Source organism: Vicugna pacos, chromosome 1 (assembly GCF_048564905.1).
Source record: "Vicugna pacos chromosome 1, VicPac4, whole genome shotgun sequence".
Taxonomy (NCBI): Eukaryota; Metazoa; Chordata; class Mammalia; order Artiodactyla; family Camelidae; genus Vicugna; species Vicugna pacos.
In genome coordinates, this window is record NC_132987.1 from 100797291 (window position 1) to 100822303 (window position 25013).

A 25013-nucleotide genomic window follows, 5' to 3' on the forward strand; every position below is an offset into this window, starting at 1 on the left:
CTTAGTAGCTGTTTGTTTCCTTCTGTTACTTAAATCCTAACCATTTCACAAATATACATATATAAAATTCCAGCCTTAAGGTTAAAAAAAAAATTCCTGGAAAGCTTAGAATCAAAGAAACCATAGAGAGATACTCTCCAAAGGTTAGACACCTTACTTTTTAGAAAAATGTCTCTAATTTTAAATGAACTATTTTTAAAAATAGAGAAAAGCAGACTCCAAAAAAGACTCATGCATATTCCTATTACCCAAAGTTAATCATTGTTAATATGTTGGTGTGTTTTCTTTCATTCTTATTTTTATATACAGGTTTGAGATTTATTTTTGTAGTTGAGTAACTACTTTGTATAAAATTTTATATCTTAACTTTTCTTTTTTAAATCACTTCATTATTTCTCCATGTTATAAGCTCTTTGTAAAAAACATTTAAATGGTTGAATAATACTCCGTTAGGTGACTAAATTCTTTTTTACTTACTCACCCCCCATTGTATATTTGTTTCTACTTTTGCATTATTATGAATGGCTCCTAAAAATGAAACTTCTTCTATATTTCTGGTTATTTCTTTAGATTCCCACCGGTTGAATTACTAGGTTAAAAAGTATGAGCATATAAAGGGGGCCAAAAGAGTGGAAGGTATATAGCTTTCTAATCACCCTTTTATGAACCACTTTTTTAAAAAGTCATATATTTAATGGATTTCAGGCAATTAGTAAAAAGCTTTCTATTTTAATTATTTTTGCAACTTTTTAACTTGAGGAACTTATTTTTAATCTCTTTCAAGTTTAGCCTTTGTTAAGGTGTTCACGTGGGGCCTGACAGTAATAGGAAAATACAAATATACCTGTACTATACCTCAGTGAACCCTAAAATTCTTTATATGAAAAATGTTTAGAGTACTTTAGGATACCTGCACTTGATGAACAATACAATACGTATTATGTGTGTGTACATTTGTACATATATATGTATATACAATTATTATATGTGCCCAAAGTTTCTTCCTTTTTTCAACTTTCACCCATGTAATTTTTCAGTATTATGCTATTGAAACTCGTCTACAGTAACTGAAAATGTTTATTAAACAGTTATTTTACCTAAGTGCAATTTTTTTTTCAAAGGAAATATGTTGTTTTACAAGGATCAGTATTGTAAGGAATACATTTCCCAGTTGCTACTTACCTTAAATTTATCTTTTTCTTCTCATTATAGTATTGTTTTGGATTGGTTTGCTTGTGAGAAACTTTTCACCACAAAGTGAATATGAATTTCTTCATTTACTTGCTTATATTTCACTTGTGAATGGAGACCTAGGACAATTTTTACTCTCTCAAATGCTGGAAAGATTAAGAACTCCTAAATTAGATGTCATAGGTCAAGCTTATCTCTGTAAGATAAGTGTGGCAGTAATATTGGGTTAGAATTATTCAAATAGAAGCAATTTAAAGTAACATAATAGTATAATAATATTGATAATACCTATCATTTATAGAACAAAAATTATGTATCATGTGTTGGGTTAGCTGAATATTATCGCTCATGATAATGACAACCATGCAGATTGGTTATTTCCTCTTGAAAAACTGAGGATTTGAATAGAGCAAAGAAACCTTTTCTAAAAATGTTATGATTAAAAATAACATTTCTATTGGGGAGGATATAGCCCCAAGTGGTAGAGCACATGCTTAGCATGCATGAGGTCCTGGGTTCAATAACCCCGTACCTCCTCTAAAAATAAACAGACCTAATTACCCCCCCCCACCAAAATAAAATAATTAAATAATACAATAATAAGTAAATAAAATATATTTTTTTAAAAGAACATTTCTTTTAAAAGAGACAATGCCAGCCTTGGCCATTAGTTTTGTTTTATTGTTTAATTAAACGTTCTCTGCATATGTACTTCAGAAAAGTTAGAAAACATCGGTAAAATTTACATTTATTTTAAATTAAAATAAAGCCACTTTAATTGTTTTTATCAACATTTTCTATTATTTTATGTGGAAACTAAAGTTCATCTTTGCTTAAGAAAACATTTATGATAATGTTTGAAATTACTTAAGCTTCCTTCAAGCACATTAAGTACTTTTGAAATTTGTTTGTAGGTAAATAGTGAATATGCTAGTTATAAATCTATTTAGTACAGTAAGATCCTTGTGAAATCTAAACAGTGTTTTGAATAAACCATATTAGTGTCTTTGAGTGGACTTTCGGGATTTCATACTGGCTTCCACTTCATTAGTGTGGATTAGTGAAATTCATAGAATTTGTTAATGAAAAAAAGAAAACCTGATTGAGTTGTTAAAAATGGATATTAATTTCGAGCAGCTTTTTCAAAAACAAGAATTCACTGGACACTCATGATGTAAATATATAGTACTTGGTCTCACAGGCTGTGACCGAGAGAGTTAAGCACAACAGAGTGTGGATATTAAGAGTATAAAACAATTGATTACTAGAAAGGATAGAAAAGTAACTCTCTTAAGAAAGAAAACCTGTGAACTCTCCTGGATTCAGAGGAGGTCATATCTTATTTTGATGAAGAGATCAAGGAAGACTTTATGGAGTTACTAGAATTAAAAAATAAATAAAACCACCTACAAAGACAGTAGTAGGATATACAACTTCAATGTTTATTATTTGTAAGAACTTGGAGTCCAAGAAGCTTGTGGAAAAAATAAAAACTTAGTGTTTGAGTAGTAACGGAAAAGCTGGAGATCTTGTATTATTACTTGATTAATGCATTTGCTTCTAAAGTTCAGTTTTAGGTGGTTTCATTTTATACTAAACAAATGAAGGTATTTTTAAAAGACGTAAGAGTCTATGCACTTAAACTGGGGGCTTCCGTTGTTCTGTTTTCTAATGTTTATACTAATGATTTTCTTCTGCAGAAACCTGAGAATACCACAAGCCAACCACCTTCTAACCAGCAAGTTGTAGAGGTGGCGATTCCTCATGTAGGGAAATTTATGATTGAGTCAAAGGAGGGGGGTTATGATGACGAGGTACCTTTATTATAGCCCTTTGCACAATTTCCACTTGTTTTTGGCTATTTAATGCAAGTACTTTGGGCATGCCTGCACCCTCACACTTATGTCTATTGCTGCATAACATACAGCTTTGCCACCCACAGTCTGAAATTACCTTACCAGTTGCTAACAGTACTTTTAATTTCAAATGAAAATTTAAGTAGAAAGCTTATAGATTTGTCAGAAGAATAATTTTATGTTGCTAGAGTTAATTCTTTTGTGCAGACATAGGATTAGTTTATTCCGGGGTTGATAGATTATAAGATTTGTTTTAATTAAATAGCACAAGTCTTGAGCACTTAAAAGTTTTTATTTTCCTTTCCTGTTTTTCTTGAATTACTTGATTCTAATTCTTGGTCAACCATTTCTACCAGAAGAACCTACAGCCTGATTGTGAATAGATAATTAGGGCTTTTTGCTTCTGCAACTTCTGAGTGACTGAATTGAATGATTCATCAGCGTTGCTGAGTTGCTGAATGCCTACCAGTGTTTGCACACTGGATACCTCCATCTTATCTCTTCTTATCACTCCACTGTTAATTCTCGTCTCCTTATTTTCTGTCCATATGGGGGCATTTTTACTTCTCATGAAAGGTTTCTTTGGAACCCAGATGAAAATAGCTAGTCCCATTATATTTTTACCCCCTTTTCACTTTTTTCTTAACACTCTTAGATCTTTGACATATTTGAGGGAGGGCCAGTAAACATGTTAATAAATAGTAACAACAGAGAAGATAGACTTTGGATTCTATCATTTGTTAGTTTTTGCTGGCATGGGTGAGAATTGAATGCATATTAAATTGTTTTTTTCCAAGTAACATTTTTTCAGACTTAACTTCAAGGTTATAATTAGGCTATTGTATGAGTTATTCACCAAAATCAGATGTCATAAAGATATTACTATTACTGTGCCGCTATAAGAAAGCATGGGCCATAAAGAGAGTAAGAAACAGGTTTCTGATTTAGGAACTGGTCAGAGGATTTTCTGAAGCAGAAAATGTTAGGTATATTGCAACTGTCAGTGTGTAATCCAAAATAAATACTGTGGATAGTAGATTCAGTAAATCTGAGGTAATGGATGCAATCTCTTGATTGCTCTAATGTGATAGCTTCATAGTGTCTTGAGTTATTTCATTTTGCAGATATTTTAAAATGTAAGCATCTAAGCATACAGTCGTCCCTTGGTATCCACAGGGGGTTGGTTCTAGTACACCCCAACATGCTCCTTCCTACAGATATCAAAATCCTTCGTGCTCAAGTCCCTTGTATAAAATGTCATATTACATAATAAACTTATGAAAACAAAGAAATATTGAACTATTTAGTACTTAATAGCAGTACATTTTTCTGTTTATCTGTTACCAGGTTGACACTTCAAAATTATGGAAACAGGCATCTTTTTAATAGAAATGTTTTAATAAAAAATGCTCATTGATCAAGCATTTTGATGCTTGTTTTAGGATGACCCTTCTTGAATTTAAAAAAGTAGAATTGTAATTAATCATTTAACACTATCTTTTGTGCAAGTGCTTATGCTATTGGCAGAGTTGTGTTTTGTGTTTTTTTTTAAATTCCTTGGAGTGGTAGTTTAACAGTGCATGTGCCTTGTAACTTTTAAAATAAGTCGTATGGATGCAGGGCTGCTGCTTAGATGTTTAGACCATATGGTTGTGCAGGCAGGAGTGCCTGGCCCACAGGTAGAAGTGGAGTTGAACTTGAGCTAATACTGAGCTCCCCAAGCCTTAAAGAAGAGGCGCCTTTTGTAATAAAAAGATTGTTGCTTTCTCTAAATGTTTCTCTGAGAGAGCAGCACATTTTCTAATTTGTTTGTCAAGAAAGGGGTGCGTTGTTAAAATTTTTTAATTCAGAGAGGGTGCCTTTTTGCAGTTTGCACAAAGGCACCATGTGAGCTAGCTGTGGCCCTGTATGGATGATTTTGAGAGATATGTACATATTGGATCACATTTGCTACAAAAAAATTGCAGTGTTTGATTTATAAACAGTGAAAAACAAAGGACTTTTAACATGCATGTAAAGGAGTTACTTTGGTTTTTTTTTTTTATATTGTTTTTTATGATAACCATTCAAAAATTCGTTCTTTAAATCCCTTGTGGCAGATGATGATGACACCGAACATGCAAGGTATTATCATGGCGATAGGTAAATCCAGGAATGTATATGACAGGTGTGGCCCTGAAGCAGGGTTCTTTAAGGTACAATTAACATTTTCATTTTAATTTGTTCTTGAAATGTTTTATTTCCTTGAATTAAATTTGGTTTCCTGTATATTTTCTCTTTTCCTATCTTAGCCATGGCCACCTAATATTCTAGGAGTTTCCTTTATGCATGAATCTAAGAGTGATTTTCTTTTTTTTAATTCAGATAATTCAATAAAAATGAAGCATTTTACCTGAGTTATCCTACTACTACACCTCTGATTTAACAGGAATTTGAATTATGTTTTTATTTGAAGTGAATAAAGGGTATTGATGAGCAAAAATAGAAACTGAGTAACTGCTTCTGGTAATAGTTTATTTTCTCCTTGTTGGTAATACTGTTAGTCAACAGTAGAATATTTTTTCTATAAGTTTTTTTCTAATCATTAAATACCAAATTACTTTCTTCATTTGGTTGTTTCTAAAATGATTTGTTAGGTTTCTTGCTTGCTTGATTTTCCTATGATTAAATTTAACATCCTAGTCATTTCAAGACATGAGACCATCAGACTAATGCGTTAGTCTAGATCTTTTTTCCCTGTGACACCAGATCTCAACAATGTTTTGATGACACTATTATTTGTTTTTACATATTTGAAAGATGAAAACACTATGTATGTTTTGTCATGTTCTTTATTAACCAAAAAATATTCATTGTTTTTATTCCCCCCTTTAGTGTTTGTTTAAAAAAAAAAAAAGCCTTATTGAGGGGTAAGCTGCATGTTCCCTTTCTTGACATTAAAAATCTAAAATTTTCCCTCAATTTCTGTGCTCTACCGTAATTCAATTCAATCTTTAAGAAGCTGCTTATTTTTAGTGTTTCTTTTAATGTATAATACAAAACAAAGGACTTGTGAAAAGCAACCTCATGTCAGTAAACACTTTTGAACTGGTTAGAATTAGAGTGATCAGCCATCCTGATGTGCTCAGAACTGAAGGATTTCCTGGGATACAGGACGTTAAGTGCTAAATTTTAGAAGTTCTGGCAAACTGCCCCCAAGATAAGTTTTTACTCTAGTAAGATCCTATGAGAGAGGTAGAAGAAGGTAATACAAAAAACAGCTTTTATGTTTAAAAATTTATCTTTATTCCCAGGTAATCTGCATTTCCTTTAAAAAAAACACTGAATGTATGTTTTCTAAAGTTTTCATCTATTTCTTGTGGAACAGTTATCTCTCATACCACTGTAATTTTTTGTCAAATTTGGTATCTTTATGTTGATCTAGAAACGTTAGTTTTATTACATTAATACCAGCATATATTTTAAAGAGCCAGCTAACTATATATATACTGCAAACAACAGTAGTCACATCATATCCCCTGCCCTCCACCCCTCCTGCCATTTGTGGGAACAGCCTTCAATTATTTAATCAAATCCTTTTGGCATTAATTCCGTATATTTAAGTAGAATGCTTGTGTTTTAGTGATTCTTAGTTTATACATTTCCTGTTAAATTCTCTACCGCGGAATGTAAACAGTGAGCCCTCTCTCTTCTCCTGCCCCATATACATGCACTGACACACAGTTTTTAATCCCTCCATCTGCACACATGTGTGTCCATATGTGTGTTTTTCTCTTTTTTAAAAAAAACTTGTCATTTGATTAAATCAGAATTCTCAGCTTATATTGCTATTTCTATGTATGCTGCTCAGGGTTGAACTAAGTCATAAACATTATTACTTTTTTTCCTCAACTTTCATTTTCCTTGAAATAACCTGGGTTGTTTTGTTTTGTTTTTTTGTTTTTTAGGGTTTTTTTGTTTTTGGGGTTTTTTTGGGGTTTTTTTTGGTTTACTTAGTTTTTTGCTCCGTTCTTTGTCAGTTTTATCTTCCTGTGGAAGTCTTTAAGGAGCTTTTTGACCTGCTCCAGTCTATATTGGTTTTCCTTTATTCCTGGTTTACAACTAATGTCTTGAGATCTTTCACTGTCACCTTGGGAATGCCCTTTTCATCATGTGCTTTATGTATTTTCTGTATCTCATTTATTTTTCTTTTTGATTTACCGTCTGATTTTGATGCAACTGAAAATCTCTAAAGTTTATATTTGTGTACATTTTCGTTCATCTGTAATTGAGGAATATATATGTGTGTAATCTTACGTGAATGTTATCAGTTGTTTATAATTAATGCATATTTTTAACATAGGTAAATGACTGGCATTTGGAAAGTTCTAGTAATATATGATTTCAGGAAATTTGTCATGTAAATAACAAAAGTAATATACAGAATGTGACCATTCAGTAATACAGAGGTGTCTTAAATAAAACTAATGACAGTCTCTGCTGATGCCCTCTTGTAACCATGTCTAACATTCATAAAACCTGTCAGGTTTTTTACAGACATGCATATAGAGAGTATAATTTTTTTTAACTTTTACTATTCATACTATTTTGTAACTTACATCACTCAGAAATATATTGTGGGCGTTCTTAAAGACACTATATCCACCACATTATCTACACTACTTGCACTTAGTATTCTGTGGTATAGATGTACTCTCATTTATTATATGTTACCTTCTGTATGGACAGTTACCCTATATTTTTTCCTTGTCTGCCATTTCTATTTGAATTAGTTTATGGTACCTTTTTCTATAGAGAAGTTTAAAAAATACTGTACTTTCAAATCTTTCTCTCTTTTTCTGGATTCTGGAGTTTCATTGCTTTATAAAAAGTTTCCTTCAACCTAAAGTATTACAAATTTTCTGCAATATTTTCTTAAAACACTTTTCTTAATAAATGTTTATTTTATAAATTCAGATGTACCCTATTTACATTTAACTCACCAGCCATTTGTTTGGGCTTTCTGTAGTCTATATTAATTTTAAAAAAATGTTGCTTTTTTAATTTGGGGGCTATCTTCCTCAGGTTTGATGTTTCGCTTATTTGAACTTCCCTGTTTTTCTTTTTCTTTGGTGTAGCCTGCATAGGAATTGACTACCATAAGAGTAAGTTAGAACTCACTCGTAAAACCATATGAGCCTAGCCCCTTTGTTGGTTGTAGATCTTTTGACAGACTTCTGGTTCCTTCTACAGCAATTTTACCTGTTTGATTGTTCTCTTGGTTTTTGTTTGTTTGGCAGTTGATTCTAATCATTATCAACATTCACTATTAAATTACAAAATACATACATAGCACAGAGTCTAAGATGATTATTGTTTCTGCCTTCCTTTGTTCCCTAAATCAGATATAGTATATTTTAAAACTTTCATTCATTTTAATGCTTAATTTATTATAAATTGAGGGAAAGATTTTTTAAAATATTTCTTTTATCCTGTCATATTCTCCAAAAAAATCTTTGTTGGGTTTATTTTATATTAGCTTTTTGACTATAAGAAGTTTTTCACCTCTGTGCCTATTTAAGTACTTCCAAATACGGATCTCCGTGTGCATTATGATCAGACCAGTTTTTAAAATGTTATACATGTTTGCCAGTAATAAAACTATGTGATGAAAATGTTAACTTTATTACTGATAAGAAGGTAAGTTGGGAAATGAAACTTAGCATCTAGCTGGGTGAGTGGATTTGCTAAGGTTTAGCTTCTGAAGTAGGAAGTGTTACTAACCCAGTCAGTTGCAGTTACTGTTTTAATCACAGGGCTCCCACCTGGGAGTCTGCCTTGTAAACACAGAATATTAAAGAGTTAATCGGTAGGCAGATCTGGAAAAATAAATGAGGAAAGACACTTACCTGGGTCCTCCTCCTAAGCTGACTTTATTTGTTAGGACTGGTTTTCACTGTTAACAGAAAATCCCCGAATTATAGTGGCTTAAAGAGAGAAGTTTCTGTCATGTAAAAACAAAATCTAGAGAAAGGCAATGCAAGACTACTATAATGAGCAAAAATAAAATCCAAAAGGAAAAAGAAGAATAATATTCTCAAAGTAGTAGTTTCTTGTATGTGTATGTACAGGAGTGGGTGTGGGAGGGTGATATCCTACTTACAATCATGGGATTAGTGTAACTTTTTTCATTTACTTTGGAAGGCATTAAAATGTCTTTTTTGTACATTTTTTGACTTTACCTATTAAAGTGCCCTTAGGATTTTAATGAAGTATTAATACTTCTGTATTATGAAACTTTTTTCCCTTACTGGTTGTTTCATTGCTTCATTAACAGTTGTTCCCAGTTGAGATAACTTTATTAGTCTTTCTTTTATTTTTAAAATGCCTATTATTACTCCCCTGTTTATTCAGTAGATATAAAAATATCTTTATTAAAATATAAAACATGCTGAAAAGTACACAGTTTGTGAGTTTTCAGCTCAGTGAATTATCGCAGAGTATACATATCCATGTAACTACCAACCAGGCCAAGAAATAGAACATTACAGTATTCCAGAAATTACCTTTGTTACTCCTTCGTATCATTACACTCTCTTCCTATTCAAAAGTAGATGTTATCTGGACTTCTAACAACATAAATAAGTTTTCTCGTTGAACTTTATATACTTGGAATCTTTTACTATAGATCCTTTTTTGTTTAGCTACTTTTACTGAAGAACATGTTTGGAGCTTCATATATATTATTGGATAAAGTTGTAATTTGTTCATTCTCATTGTGGTATTCCATTGCATGACTACACTATTATTCTTTTTCTTTCTGTTGATGAGCATATTCAAAAGGTATTTATTACCTGCTTATATCAAGGTACTGTCCTAAATCCAATGAATGTAGCTGGGGAAAAGATGAACTGAGTTCCTGACTTAATGAAGCTTATTTTCTAGGGGAAAGCAAACACTTACTAGATTTATAATCAGTATGATAAAGGGGACAGTTTGACATGATAGGAGAACATAAATGGAAAAACAAGTCTGTTGTCTAGAGGGCTTCTTAGAGAAAGTGATATTTAAACAAATAAAATATGCATATACCAAAACATAGAATGTAAACATTTCTCTCTTTTTAATTCTCATTCCATATTTAGCTTCCATTTATTCTTTCTTGTATGTTCCCCTAGATAGATAGATGAGGCCGACATTCAGTACTCATTTGTACATTTATAATTTAAATAAAAATAGAAGTATGTGCTTTATGCTTTCAGTTCTTTTTCATGTACTCTGGTGAATTATTCATGTCATGATTTGTACACTTATTTTTCATAGCTGTGTTTTGTTTTGAGAATATCAAAATTTATTTAAACATTCTTTTAGAGAAGAGCATCCCAATTTTTTCCATGCTATGACAAAACTGGGAAATAATGTATATACAGCAGGGACAGATCTAGGAGTGTCTGGCCACCATAAAGGCTGATGGGTTTAACATCTCAGAATGTTTACAACTTATTCATGATCTAGATTAAGAAGCTGTGTCTGAAGTAAGCTGTTAAAAGCAAAGGCTCTATGGTCAGATGCCTAGATTTAAATCCTAGCTTTATCACTTAATAATGGTATGACCTTAGGCAATTTCTGAAATTATCAGGTCCATTTTTTTTTATTTAAATGAGAAGTTATCTTGAGAATTAAATGAGATAACCCATGTAGAATCTTTGGATAATGTCACATAAAGAACCCTCAAAATTTTAACTTACCAGGTTTATCGTTACCATTACCATTTTTGTTTCTGGGTATTTGGATTATTTCCAATATTTTTGTGAACATTCTTGTGTATATATTATTGACAACTCAAGTGAACATAGCAAAGTAGAATTGCCAAGTCAAAATGCTTGTAAATTTTAATTTACTTATTTAAGTAAGTAAATATATATTTGATTTATAAAATAAATTAATTAAAATTTAATACTGTTAAATTGGCTTCAGCTAGTTACTATGTACTTTCATTGATGGTTATCTGACAAAATGACGTAAAAAGGGTAATCCCATTATTTTATGTATCTTTGATCTTTAGTGAGGCTGAGTATCTTTATAAATTTTTTGGCAATTGGTATTTCTTTATGTTAACTCTATCCATCTTTGCACATTTTTTATATTGGGTTTTTTCATTAGGTTGAACATTTGATCTGCTAAGAAATTTGATTCATCGGTAATTTACAGATTGTATTTTGTGGTTTGTCATTTATCTTCAAATTTGTTTTTGGTGTCTTAACTGTACAGAATTTTTTTAATCTTATAAAATACAACAGTTTTTTAATAGATCGGAGGTTATGTGATCACATCGAAAATTATGCAATTTTTTAATTCTAGTAGTTTCATGATTTTAATTTTTAATTCCTAGATAATAGGATTTCAGTTTTCTTCAAATAGAGAAATATCCAAATAGTCCAAACATAACATTTTGACTGATGTATTCTCTGCATCCTGACTTAAAATACTGTCTTTATCATATATTAAATCCTATTTATAAGTGAATCTCTTTGGGTCTCTCTATTCTACTGATTATTTTTCTATTTAAACACTACACCTATTTACATTATAGGACATTTGTAATATACTTCGACTTTTTTAGGAAAACCACTTTATTTTTCTTCTTTTGTAAATGGAAAATTTGGCAAATCTCATTTTTTCTTTTTTGATAATTTTTAGAACCAGTTACCACCTGCCTCTCCAAATCCTTTCAGAATTTGATTGTACTTCCATTATATTATATATTAAGTTATGGTGAGGTGGCTAATTATATTTTTCAGTATTTTGAGTCCTCCCAGAAAGAAACATGATATACCTCTTCACTTTTTTGGTCCTCTGTTAATGTCCTTTAATAAGGCTGTAGTTTTACTTCATAATGCTCTCAACATCTCAACATGTAATTTAATCTTAGATGTATAAAAATTATTTGTTTCTCTGAATTGAGTCATTTATCCTCTCTTTTAATATCAAATTGGTGGGAGAACTAATTTTATTTATTTACGTCGTATCCATTTACCTTATTGAATCCTTTATTTTTTCTAACAATTTTTTAGTTCATTCTCTTGATTATTTCAGTAAACTGCCTCCCAATAGTTATCTCATTATTGGGATAATTTCCATTATATTTATTTCTTATTTTATTTCTGGTTTTATTATGTTGACCAGACTTTTCAGAATATAGTTAAATATTAAAATAATGGTAGTAAACTCTTATGTTTAGGTCCTGAGTTTAAAGGGAATCTTTCTAGTGTTTTATTACTAATGGAACTTTTAGTATTGGTTTTTTTATAGATCCTCCTTAAAAACACTTTTTTTAAATTTACAGGTCAGAGTTTAGCGTAAGCTGATCGGTGTTGGAATTTCGATTTTTTTTTAAAATGCATCTGTTTCAGATACTGAACAGGTTTCTTCTTAATCTTTAATCCTTGGAAAGTAAAGTTCTTACATTCGTCTTTCTTGTTTTTTTTTAATCATTGTAAACACTATCTGTTCCTGTATATTCTTTTTGTACACAAGGTAGTTTATCAAAAATGGACTTAGGTCTTAGCATCTATGTTCATAAACAAAATTGATCTATAGTTTCTTGTTTTAATATTGGTCAATTTTTGATATTCAGATTATACTAGTCTCATAAATCTTTAAGGAGACTTTTCCCCTTTTTTAGACTCTGGAGCAGTTCAGATAGCTTAGAAATCATCTGATCTTTGAAGATTTGACATAACAGCACAGCTGTATAACAATATGGTCCTGAATCCTTTGTTGCATGTAGATCTTAGGCAGTCTTTTCAGTTAACTCTAGTCTTGCTAGGTCTTTTCAGTTTTTCTGCCTCTTAAAATAATTCTGGTAACTTGTATTTTCCTAGATGATTTTTTAATAAAGATCTTATAGTTTATTGGCATAAAGTTATATGCATTATTCTTTTCTAAATTTTAAAACTTTTCTGCTGTATTTCTGATATCACCTTTCTTATTTCTGATGTTATTTGCTCCAATTTTTTGGTCTTTTATTCTGCTTTTTGAAAAGAAAAAGCCTATGGTATTCTTTAATCCAGTTGACACACTATTTTATTTCTTCTCCTTTATTTTTGTTTATTTTCTTTTTCTAGCTTCTTGAAATAAATTTTATTCTATATTGTTCAAGTTATAATTTTCTTTTTACTACCAATCTGACTGTGTCCTGTAGGTTTTGAAATCTCATATTCCCAATATTAATATAATTTTGATTCCTCTGAACCAAGAATTTTTAAATTCCTAAGTGTTTCATTCCTATTTGTATTACACTGTGGTCAAAGAATATACCCTGTATGATTCTGATCCTCTGGAATTTGAAGTAGATTTTCTTCATCTCTTGATACACTGTCAGCTTTTAAAATGTAGTCCATAAACGTTTAAGAACTATATTCTCTGTCTCTCTCTCTCTGTCTCTCTGTCTCTTCTCTCTCAACTCACCTAACCTTATTTTAGAGGTAAGATCATTAAGATTTGGAGAACTTTCTGACATATTTTATGTCACAGTTAGTAAATGATACGTCTAGCTTTCTGGATTTTACTCTAGCTGATTTTCCCTTAGATCTACTGCCTCCAGAGTATACTGTACATACGTATATTTGATATTTTCTAATGTATGAATTTACTTACATCAAAATAGTCTAAGAGGTTATAAATTTGGAGTATGTTTTATGATTTAGAAAAGTAGAAAAAGTCTGGGTAGAAATCATTTGAAAGAGTTCAGCAGAGGAAGACTTCAGCTGGTCCCACTGAATGGGTCCTGTGTGGCTTAATGGGCATAGAAAACTTAAGAAACAAAGGCACATGTGCATTTGTGGGAGATGAACTTGACCTCGGTGGAAGAGTTACAAGAAATAAGAGCAAATAGGTAACTTTGGGCCTGATTAGTAGGACTATGTTAACGGCCTGGTGAAAAAGAAATAAAAAATTAAATATGAAGCAGCTCCATCACCTAATGGCCAGTATCACATTTCATTTTGCAAATATGTGTGGTTCCATTGCAGTATCTGTAACAGTTGAAATAGTTACCTTCATAGGCAGCCAAAAAATATGGAACAAAAATAATTCTAGAACACGAGTCTGAGAATGTAGTACAGGGCAAATATAGCAGCTCTGCAGGGTTAACTTTACTCCTAACAGTAGATTATGTAGAGTTCTCCTAAATATACCAGTGTGGAACATCTGTTGAAAATTTGAAGGAATAGATAATATTGCAGTATTTTTTAAGTCAGAAAATTTCTTGAGAAGGAAGTTCATAAACAAAAGGAAAAATGTGGTATCTTGTGTTCGAAAAATTACTCCTAGAAATTCAGAAGTGCCTTTCTACCTCTGCTGGTTTAATAAAATACTTATAGGTTGTGACTTTGGTATTTACTTACTAAAATTAGGAGAATCTTAAATAGGGCAAAATCAAGAGGTAAACATAGTCTTAGAGTAAAAGAAGATCTATATTCCAGCTCTCTAATAGAAATCTGTTGCTATTTATAAAAACAAATCATGGCCTCTATTTTGAAAGCAGATGGGAGAATGGATAGCCATTGGTGTTGTAAGTCTTTATGTCTAAGTCTTAAGTATTATTTAAGAGACAAATTTGTTTTATTTTGGTCATACTAATTGTGGCCAGAAGCGTGACATCTGAAATGTTTAAATATTTAAAAACCTTGTAATAGTTGATGACAGTCATTGTCTAAGGGTCATAATAAGGAAGAACAGTTCTTGATTGTTTTTATTTTACATTTATTCTCAAATTCAGTATCGTTTGGTTATTAAATGAACAAGTGCCTTTTATCAAATTGAGAAAATAGGAAGATTCTAAAGAGTTTATAAATGAAGCATGTAGTCGTGATCATCTTACATGTCAAAATATCGTTAAATTTTCATGGCTATTTTAAACCACAACAGTAAGACTTAAGAATGTGTATATTCAAAGAAAATTGGAATAATTTATTTTATCTGTAATTATCTTATTCTATTTATAATACTAAGCTAAATAGGATTTATTTGCCTCCTCTTTAATGAAATATAAGTATAACTAAAATATTTCACTTAATGTTTTTCAGTTACATTTTCTTCTATAAAATACAGTCACATAGGTGGTAGGATCTGGAGGGCCAAGAGTTGCTTAAGAAAGACATGCAATAAAGAAGAAGAAAAAAACCTTTCCAATAGAATGGACTTTTTGTAATATATTTTGTATGTAGCCCCAAATCTTTTGTGGTTAATGAAGCTAGAATTTAGATGTGTCTAATATAAATGAATATTTTTAAAATGTTACCTTTAATAATATGGGCTTCTTACACAGCAGCGTATGATGTATAAGTCTGCACATATTTCTCTATGAGCAAATATTTTTTAAGTCATTTGCTCATGTATGGAAACATGCATTAGTATTTATTATAATCCATTATAATATTAGTTTGAACTCTAAGGTGTTTTCTACTTATAAATAAAAAGTAAGTTCAAATATCAAGGTAGTAATAGTGATAATATTCATTAATAATTACACGTAAAATTCAAATATTTTTGAAAAAATAAAAATTTTATTTTATGGTAACTACAAAGCTTGCTTTTTCACCCCTTATTTGTGAACTGCACAGCTAAAAGTTAATTGTGGTGATATTATTATGCATTCAAGAGCCAGCCATTTTCTTCTAGACGTGAGTATTCTAGGGAACTGTCTTTCAGCCCTAGAATTAGGGATATTAGAGATATACTAGATAGGAGATAAGTTGTACTTCAGTCTTATGATGCTTCTGAATAGACTTTAACCAGGCTCTGTTAAGTTTTACAAAATTTCCCACATCATGAACTTGGATGTATTAAAACTATGGAACATAGGACAGTATTCTTAGATGTACTACCTTGTGTCTAGTTCTTTAAAAAGAAAAAAAAATGTTTGAATGTAAGAATAATTAAGTTATAATATTGAAGGATTTTGATTATTATAATTAACCCAAATTGGCATTTTGTTATTTTCTAGGCAATTAAGTTGGAATATTCAAGGTTGGTTAAATTGGCCCAAGAAGATACCCCACCAGAAACAGACTATCGTTTACATCATGTAGTAGTCTACTTTATCCAGAATCAGGCACCAAAGAAAATCATTGAGAAAACATTGCTAGAACAATTTGGAGATAGAAATTTGAGTTTTGATGAAAGGTAATTTGAAAATGTTAAATACCTAATTCATATGCTCACATTGTCCTTGTCTTTTTTGTGGTTCCCAGCGCAATTTTTGAATATTTATTTTACACAGACACAGACATATTTCAATAAATAAAGCACAAAATCTGACTTCATTTAATTCGAACAGTTGTTTTGTAACTTATCTGGAGTTTATGATCATGACCTTTAAAAGTCTGAACTAAAAATAATTTAGACAATTTTAGTACATCTTAATTGTGAACCAAGGCGCTAAGCTAAGCAATATAAGGATGCTCAGAAGAGTGTAATACAGTCACTGACCTTGGGGACCTTTAGGGAAGTAAAGATCTTCTTAAACTCTGCACTGTGGATATTTTGGGTCAAATGATTCTTTGTTTTGGGGGCCTGTCCTTTAATTTGTAGGATATTAAATAATACTCGTGGCCTCTGCTCACTAAATGCCAGTAGTACTTTCCAAATGGTGACAACTCAGGATGTCTCCAGATACTGCCAGATATCCCTCGAGGGAGCAAAATCATCTTTGTTAGAGGGTCATTGGAGAAAAGTAATTAATCATATATATAAATGAAATAAATATCCTCTGACATAAAGAGAGGGCTTAGAATGGTTAATACCAAAATATATTTTCTTTTAGAAACTCCTATAAAGCTAATTACTAATGTTAAAGATTAAAATTTAATCTGTTAGAATCAATACCATTAAAAAATTTTAAGCCTCTGGTAAAGATCCAAAGTATTGAAAAGTTATTTTAGAATATAGAAACATTTATGCTATCTTGGTCTTTGTAAACACATTGTAATTCTGAAATAAATGATTATCCTTTGATGAGTGTCTCAAAAATACTGAATTAGAAATATAGGTAGTAGAAGAGAGTATGAAGAAAAACAAACCATCTAGGATTAATTTCTGCCTCACCATGTGTCTACTGTGAAATTTAGGGTTAAGTAAAATAACACAAGTAATGGTTTTCAATGCTATCTGGTAGACAGTAGTTGCTCACAGTATTGGCTATTACTACTTTTATTAGTGATAGTATTGGCATCATTTACTTTGTTACATGTGGCTATGAAGAGCTCAGAAATATGACAGATTATGACCCTCATCTAGGCTATCAGTGTACTATGTTCTAATGACTATACTATTGAAGTTGAGGAAGATATTTATAGAGTACTCACATTGACTTTTCAGTCTTTTGAAGTTATTTGCCTGGTGACTGCAAATAGTCAGTGTATTTTGATAGATTTCATTTCTCTTGTGCATGAAATACAGAATAAAATGTGTGATAACTAAAGATATTTTGGGGAGATTTCTTTAGCAATGGTTCTGATCATAAAATCTAATGGAATGTTCCCATTCTTACCTGAAATGATAGGCACATTTTAGGTTCCTTTTTACTATTTATGAATAATACCATTTGGGAGAAAAAAGATTTTATGGCTCTTGAACTTGCTTAATAGATAGATATTATAAAAAATTTTCATTTTTTTATGTATGCCATCTTTATTAATAGAATATAATTCAAAAGCCATATGTAAATATAACATGGAGAATTTGAATTATCTTTATATATTTGTAACTATCCAACATTGTGGTCTAAAAACACATTTTTCACTTATGTTATTTGGGAGTTATTTTCCTCAAAAAAATATTGCTCTGTGACAGTGGATTTCATTTTTATAAGTGTTGAGTAGTTTAGTTTTGTATAATACACATTCTTCAGTTTTTATGGCTTTTACTCTTGATTTAGAAATACGTTTCTTTTATTAAAGGTGTCACAACATAATGAAAGTTGCTCAAGCCAAAATTGAAATGATAAAACCGGAAGAAGTAAACTTGGAGGAATATGAGGTAATGTGCCTTTTGAGAGACTGAACTATAGACTGAGAAATTCTATAGTTCATCAATCTTTCATTTCAGAATGACTAAGCACATGCGAAAATTCAACACAGGGAAATGTAAGGGTTCATAGCTAGCAGGTTTTATCTTGGTTAATAGAATCTGCATTCTTAAAATGCTCTACTATGCTAAATCTCTGCTATATTTTTTCTTTGTTTGCTTCATCAGGTATTTTGGGGGGAAGTTAGAAATTCATTTTAACTATTGTATGCCATATATATTTGTCATTATTGAACAGTTTTGTATGTGAGAGAGCACACACACATGAGTACTCATATTATGCTTGTAATTTTTTGTGCACAAAATTCTCTTTGTGTTAACTTTGGCTTAAAAATTAGTATTTTTTTAAAGTTAACAATTTAGATACCTGGTACTTTTTCAAAGTTTTAAATTTAACATTATCCATTGTCTTTCTTTTATTTTAAAATCTGGTAAATTTTAACTTATTTTCATGAGTGACTTTGATTAATGTTTGGTCCCATTTACAAACTTAATGCTTCAGATTCCCTTAAACAATTAGTGTAATTCGCCACATTATCAGATAAAAGAAAGGATACAGAAAACATTCATTTTTGGTCATAACTCTTATCTAACCTGGTAACTACTTTAATCTGCTTAAAGAGTGTCTTGAAAAACAAAAGTAACAAAACTACCTAAACAAAACTAAATATCATGTAGAAATGTGAACATTGAAAGCTTTCCTTTTGTGATCAGGAAAAAGACAGGGATGCCTGCCATCATCGTGTCTATTCAGAATTGTACTGGAAGTTCAAATGGGACAGTTAGGCAATGAAAATAAAGCAGAAAGTAAGACTGGAAAAGAAGGAACAGTTATTATTTGCAGGTTTTATATCTAGAAGACACAAACAAAATTTACAGATAAACGTATTGGAACTAATAAGAGAGCTTTGTAACATGCAAATCTATGTCAAATATCAATTTTATTCCTTTATATCAGTAACAAATAATCAAATAGGATTTTTTAAGAATGATACTGTTTTCAATAGTATTCAAAACTATGGAAAACCTAGAAGTAAACTTAGCGTAAAATGTGCTTGACTTTAGGAGGCATTAAGGAAGACCTAAGCAAATGGATATATGTATCATGTTTGGAAAACTTGGTGTTGTAAAGATGTCAGTTTTCCCCCAAATGGTTTATTAATTCAGTGCAGTTTCTGTCAAACTTCTAGCAAGTTGTTTTATGGGAGTTAGTAAGCTGATTCAGGAATTTTTTGGGATGTGCAGAGGATCTCACTCTAGGCCTGACATTCTTGACGAACAAGGTAGAAAGGCTTTTTTCTGCTTAAAATCAAAACATACTATCTTAACCTTTATGCTTTTTAATAATACTAGCATAGCATAGGTAAATTTGAACAATAAAACAGCATAAAAAAATCTAAGAACATAGCCAGAAGTAATTGGATACACAATACACACTAGAGACAACAAGCAAATTGGTTGCTAACTCTACCCTTGTCCCCAAGATCCAAGTTACATGGGACTTGATTTTTATTGTGATTTGATTCTGCAGTCCCTTCACAAGTTTGCTCATCAGATTGGATTCAGCATATTTTTATTCTGAAACTTCTCACATCTTTTCTAACTGCAGAGCCATTAAATATTATAGGTATTTACATGACATGTTTTTTGATTCTGTATATCCCATATATATCCTATATATCCCATATATACTTGTCTTGCTCTAAGTCACATGTCAGCAAACCTTGGCCCTCAGACCAAATCCAGCTCACCACCACGTGCTTTTATAAATAAAGTTTTATTGGAACATAAGCCATTTGTTTATGTATTGCATATAAAGGTTTTACAACTGCAGAGTCAAGTAACTACAGTAGAAACTGAATGGCCTGCAAAGCCTAAGACATTTACCATCTAGCCCTTTATAGAAAATGTTTACCTATTCACAATTTCTAAGGTGATAACAATGATAACAAGGTGGCAATTTAAATACTTTCCCCAGAAAAGCTAAATTTAGACTTGTAAGACAAATTTTGCCTTTGTTAATAAGCTCTACTAATAGTATGAAAATTATGCCTTTCAAAATTAAAAATTAAAATGATTTAAGTGCAGGGAAAGTATAGAATATAGTTGGCTAGTAACTGGTCTATATGTTTCTTACTTTCATTTGCTTATAATATATATATAAAAGCTGTCACACTTTCATTATCAATGTCTTTTAAGTTAGTCCTGTATTGAATTTTACTTATGATTTTCCTTGAATCAATTTTTATTCAGTAAGTTAAAAAAAATCCTGATTTTTATTGTTTTGTAGAGTTACAGGATGTCTGTTCTGAATCATTTAGTCCTATTACTTGCCCACTAATTTGGGTTTTTTGGAGGAAGGGGCTATGAAATGTGAAATGCATCTGTCTTTCACTACATTTCAGATGAAAAGAATATTCAGCTACCACATTTAAAATTTAACAGAAATTTGGCAAAATCAAACGATTAAATAAATTCATTATTATATAACATTTTTCTTTTTCTTTTAGTTCCTTAAAATTCTGCTTCAAATAACAGTTTTCAAGCTTTGTTTCATATTAAAGTAGTAGCTTCATTTCCCTTCTGCATTCTATGTGATGTAGATCCATAACAGTATTTTTAAATTTAACTGTATTTGTTTTGCATTGTATGAGTTTCGATGTACAGCATAGTGATTCAGTATGTTTGCAGATTATACTCCATTAAAAGTCATTACAAGATAATGACTGTAGTTTCCTATGCTATACAGTATATACTTGCTGCTTATCTTTTTTATACATAGTAGGTTTTGTCTCTGAATTCCATACTCCTATCTTGTCCCTCCCCCATTGCGTCTCCCTGCTGATAATAGTATGAAGTTTCCTCAAAAAATTAAAAATAGAACTACCGTATAATCCAGCAGTTCCATTCCTGGGTATACATCTGAAAAAAACCCAAAAACACTAATTCTAAAAGATGGGTGCACCCCAGTGATCTGTAATAATATTTTAATAGTAAGCTCTCACACTGAAGAATTTCTGAGAGATGACCTACCTGATTGATTATCTTGCCTTTGTATTTCTCTTATCTTCTAGTGAGATCTTCATTGTTTAATTCCTCATCAATGTCTAATAATTTTTCATTTATTATTATACTGGTAAACAGTTTTGTATGTCAGAAATTGAAATCTTGATTTAGGTCTAGTGTAATTTTAAACTCTTTGATTCTGTTCATTCAAATCGTTGTTAGAACAGTGTATTAACTTTATGAGCCATTGTCATTGTAGTTTTAATATCTTACTCTATATTCCTTTAATGTTTTCTTTCACCTACAGGAGTGGCATCAGGATTATAGGAAATTCAGGGAAACAACCATGTATCTCATAATTGGGCTAGAAAATTTTCAAAGAGAAAGGTAAGGCAAAATGGACAGACATGAAAAGAAGAGCTTAATTTTTGTACTTGATTCTATTCAGATGTGACCTCATCTATAGAAAAGATTTTATTCATGGTATATATTCTAACCTTTTTTTATTTTAGAACAGTGTTAGATTTACAGGGAAATTGCAGAGTTAATACAAAAAGTTTCCATATACCCCACATATGATATATTTTCTACTTTAAATTGAATCTGTAAGGTTGGCATTAGTATCATTGTTTTTATCAGCTGTCAAGCACTACAGCTGAAAGTTAGGATGGAATAGGATTAGATTGAAACCTAGAAGTTTGCCAGGGACCAGAGAAGCTGCTAACCTAGCAAATAGAATTCTCTGTATTCTCCAGCATCTGCCTTCAGTCACTAGCCTTTTTGCTAATCTTTCTGAGTTTAATCTGACTTCAGATCAGACATAGTGTTTCTAATGTCTTTGTCTGAACTTCCAGGTACTGTAAAAATAAGAAAAATAGCTGTAGAAAACTTATCATTTGTCTACTAAATATTGTGACTGTAAATACTTTAGATTACTTTTCATACACATTATAGAAGGTTTTAAAAGAATGTCTGCTTTTTAAATTTTAATGTTGTAATTAATTAAGTTCTAGTCTGTAATTTACAAAATAATTTGCTTTGGTCACTGAAGTAGAAAACTATTTTGATCAGTAGCTCCATTTTATAAATTAATATTTTGATCAAAGTTTTATTTCTTTAGTAGGAATATTCCAATTTGCTAAGGAATTTTGGGGATTAATGTTTCTGAGAAAATACTAACATCTTACAATTGAATAGAGTGCCTAAAAAGCATTTCCATTTTATAGAAAGAAAAAAAACAGAAAAGTGGTCTCTGCAGAGATGCGGTAATCTGTCAAGTTCACACAACTAACTAGGGAGAGAAAAAATTAAAATAGAGGCTTGTATATTCTTGTATAATTTAATGAAATCAGATAAGGATAAAAAGTATTCATCATCTCAGTAAGAATTAAAAAGTTGGAACTCACTTTCTTGCTTTCTGCATAGCTTCTACATTAGCTGCTCTTAGTTGACATTCGCCAAAGGACTTCAGTATAACTTAGAATTATGTTTAAATTTCATAATATGCTTATTCTCAAATATATTCTTGTTTAGAAAGTGAATACTTTTAGTATAGCAAATGTTTATTAAGTTAGAAAGATCAACTTGAAAATTAGTAATGGTGACAGTCTTTATGGAATATCATGAAAAGAAACGTTAATTTTACCACTTTAACTATGACAGTTACCCTAGCTAACTGTATAAAACATTGCCAAAAAATTCTGTCAGACTTGTTTTTCATGAAAACATAACACTTGAAAGCCATGAATTGAATATTTATTGACGGGCCATTGTTACTTCTGTGAGTAGTGAAATGCAATCATGTTTTTAGGAACCAAGATTTTACAGTAGTATAAATGGAAGATAAATCAGAATTTGGTGACTGGACTGCTGGATTTTATTTTGACTTACTTGAAAATGTATTTGTAAGCACTTTAAAGCTTGGTAAAATGTGGAACATTTTGTGTACCTCACTAGAAAATTGGAACAAGGTCATGATTTCGGAACTATTCCCAGAGAGATGACTCAGGTCTGGAAAGCCAGATATGAATGTCATTCAGGGGAGACCTTTTTAGCAGGAAACTTAATAGATATAAAAGAAAAGGTGGACGTGCCAGCAAACTACCTCAACTTGGTGGCATGAAACAATGCTTAATATTATTATCACTCTCTTCTTTCTTTTTCTTTTACAAATAAAACAAACAGAAAGCTTTAGTTGAAATTATGCCCATATTATTTCAAAATAAAATTCATATCCTTAGGTTTTTTTCAAAAACAAATTCCTAGGAAAAGCCATTTTCAAAAATTGTTTAAAAGAACTTATTTTCAGGTATATAATTTGTCATTAATGTGTCCATTAATTTCCATGTAATTCTACATTTAACATTTGAACCATAAAACTAACTTGTATCTGAGCACCTGAAATTAAATAATAAACAGCAACACTAACTGACAGTATAACCTAGAGTTCTAAAATATTGTTTTCTGTATAATATTTCATTTTTTAGGATGTTATATTTTTCTGAATTTATGAGAAGATATGCTGTTTTTGGAAAAACTGACACAAAAAAGATATCTTAAAATATCTTTCCTATTTCAGCTATACAAATATATAGCTGTATGTATTTTTCCTACAGCATGTTAGAAGAAGAATAATTATTTTAGAGGCAAATACAGTACTCAAACATCCCCTCCTCCCTTTTTAAAACCACGTTTGAGCATTATAAGGTCTAGACTTATGTTGATATAACGTATTAATATTCTTTGAATATAAAACAAAGGCCTAACCCTGCATTTTCCTTTCATGTTAGTGTTTTCTTTTGTTTGTATCCCACTAGATTCTCCAGACTTAGAAGCATTTTTTTCCCTTTCTCCTTTCCCTGTCTCCTTTGAATGTTCTCCGCTCTGTTACATTTTTCTCAGTGACTAGAGCTGTGCCTGCACATAGGAAAAAATCTGAGTGAAAAATAGTCACGTAATGAATCAAATGATGTTTGTGATAAAGAAACAAAGTAACCCGGTTTTTCCCTCAAACAAAAATGGCATTATGTTGTTAAAAACGTAGTTTGTTGACTTTCATATCAGTCTTAATTTTGAGTCCAAATGGAAGGCGTTGGGAAAATAAATACTAAAGAAGACAGAAGGAACTTTCTGAATTAGTCAATTATGGCCTTTTTTCTCCCAGTCTTTTCTTAATTCCTAGCTTTACTTGGGGGGTGGGGTTGATGTTTTTTGTTTGTTTTTTTTTTTGTTTGTTTTTTTTACTTTTAAGACATAACTGTCAACTGGTTTCAGATATAGTCATTGGTCAAAAGATGCTCTGAGCATACAGTGTATCAGATGATTTTTTTGTTGTAATGTTCTGGATAATCAAAATTAAATGTACACTTAAAATGTTTTATAATTGTAGTTGGGTTTTTTTTTAAAGATGAAATACTGATTCTATACTTTTTTTTAATTTTTGAAAAGTTATATAGATTCCTTGCTGTTCCTTATCTGTGCATATCAGAATAACAAAGAACTCTTGTCCAAAGGCCCATACAGAGGACATGATGAAGAACTAATATCACATTATAGAAGAGAATGTTTACTAGTAAGTTGAATGTACATAGTATGTGTTTATCATTTTGTCTTACATTGGACATTTCTCCAGACTCACATATAAGTGATTAACTATGAATTCTGATGGGGTAAGCATCACAGTGATGTCTGTAATATGGGTCTGCTCCCTTGAGATGGGAGAATACACTCAATTCTTTATCCCTTCTTCTTTGAGGATCTTAAGTTTTACAGATAGTAAACCAGAAATGTTCTTAAAATGGTATCAGAATAGTTACATTTTTACATTTAGATTTCTTCATCATACTACCATTCCCTTTTCTTGACAGGAGAGGAGGGGCTGAACAGCATGAT

The 25013-nt window shown here is 31.0% G+C and overlaps 1 protein-coding gene across 6 annotated transcripts in view; it reads left to right on the forward strand.

The window, feature by feature from the left end:
- The window catches only part of USP25 (ubiquitin specific peptidase 25), a 121362-nt gene that overhangs the window by 92490 nt on the left and 3859 nt on the right, over positions 1 to 25013 (forward strand). For 4 of the 6 annotated variants that reach the window (XR_012075832.1, XM_072967814.1, XM_072967820.1 and 1 more), the window contains 6 exons: positions 2892 to 3005; positions 5147 to 5242; positions 16036 to 16214; positions 17990 to 18068; positions 21430 to 21509; positions 24570 to 24693. Coding sequence is in view for 5 of the 6 variants with exons in the window: in XM_072967814.1 (XP_072823915.1) it covers positions 2892 to 3005; positions 5147 to 5242; positions 16036 to 16214; positions 17990 to 18068; positions 21430 to 21509; positions 24570 to 24693 (672 nt within the window). In the remaining variant the exon portion in view is untranslated. The remainder of the gene's footprint in view (positions 1 to 2891; positions 3006 to 5146; positions 5243 to 16035; positions 16215 to 17989; positions 18069 to 21429; positions 21510 to 24569; positions 24694 to 25013) is intronic. The other 2 variants (XM_072967822.1, XM_072967830.1) reach the window with 1 other exon arrangement.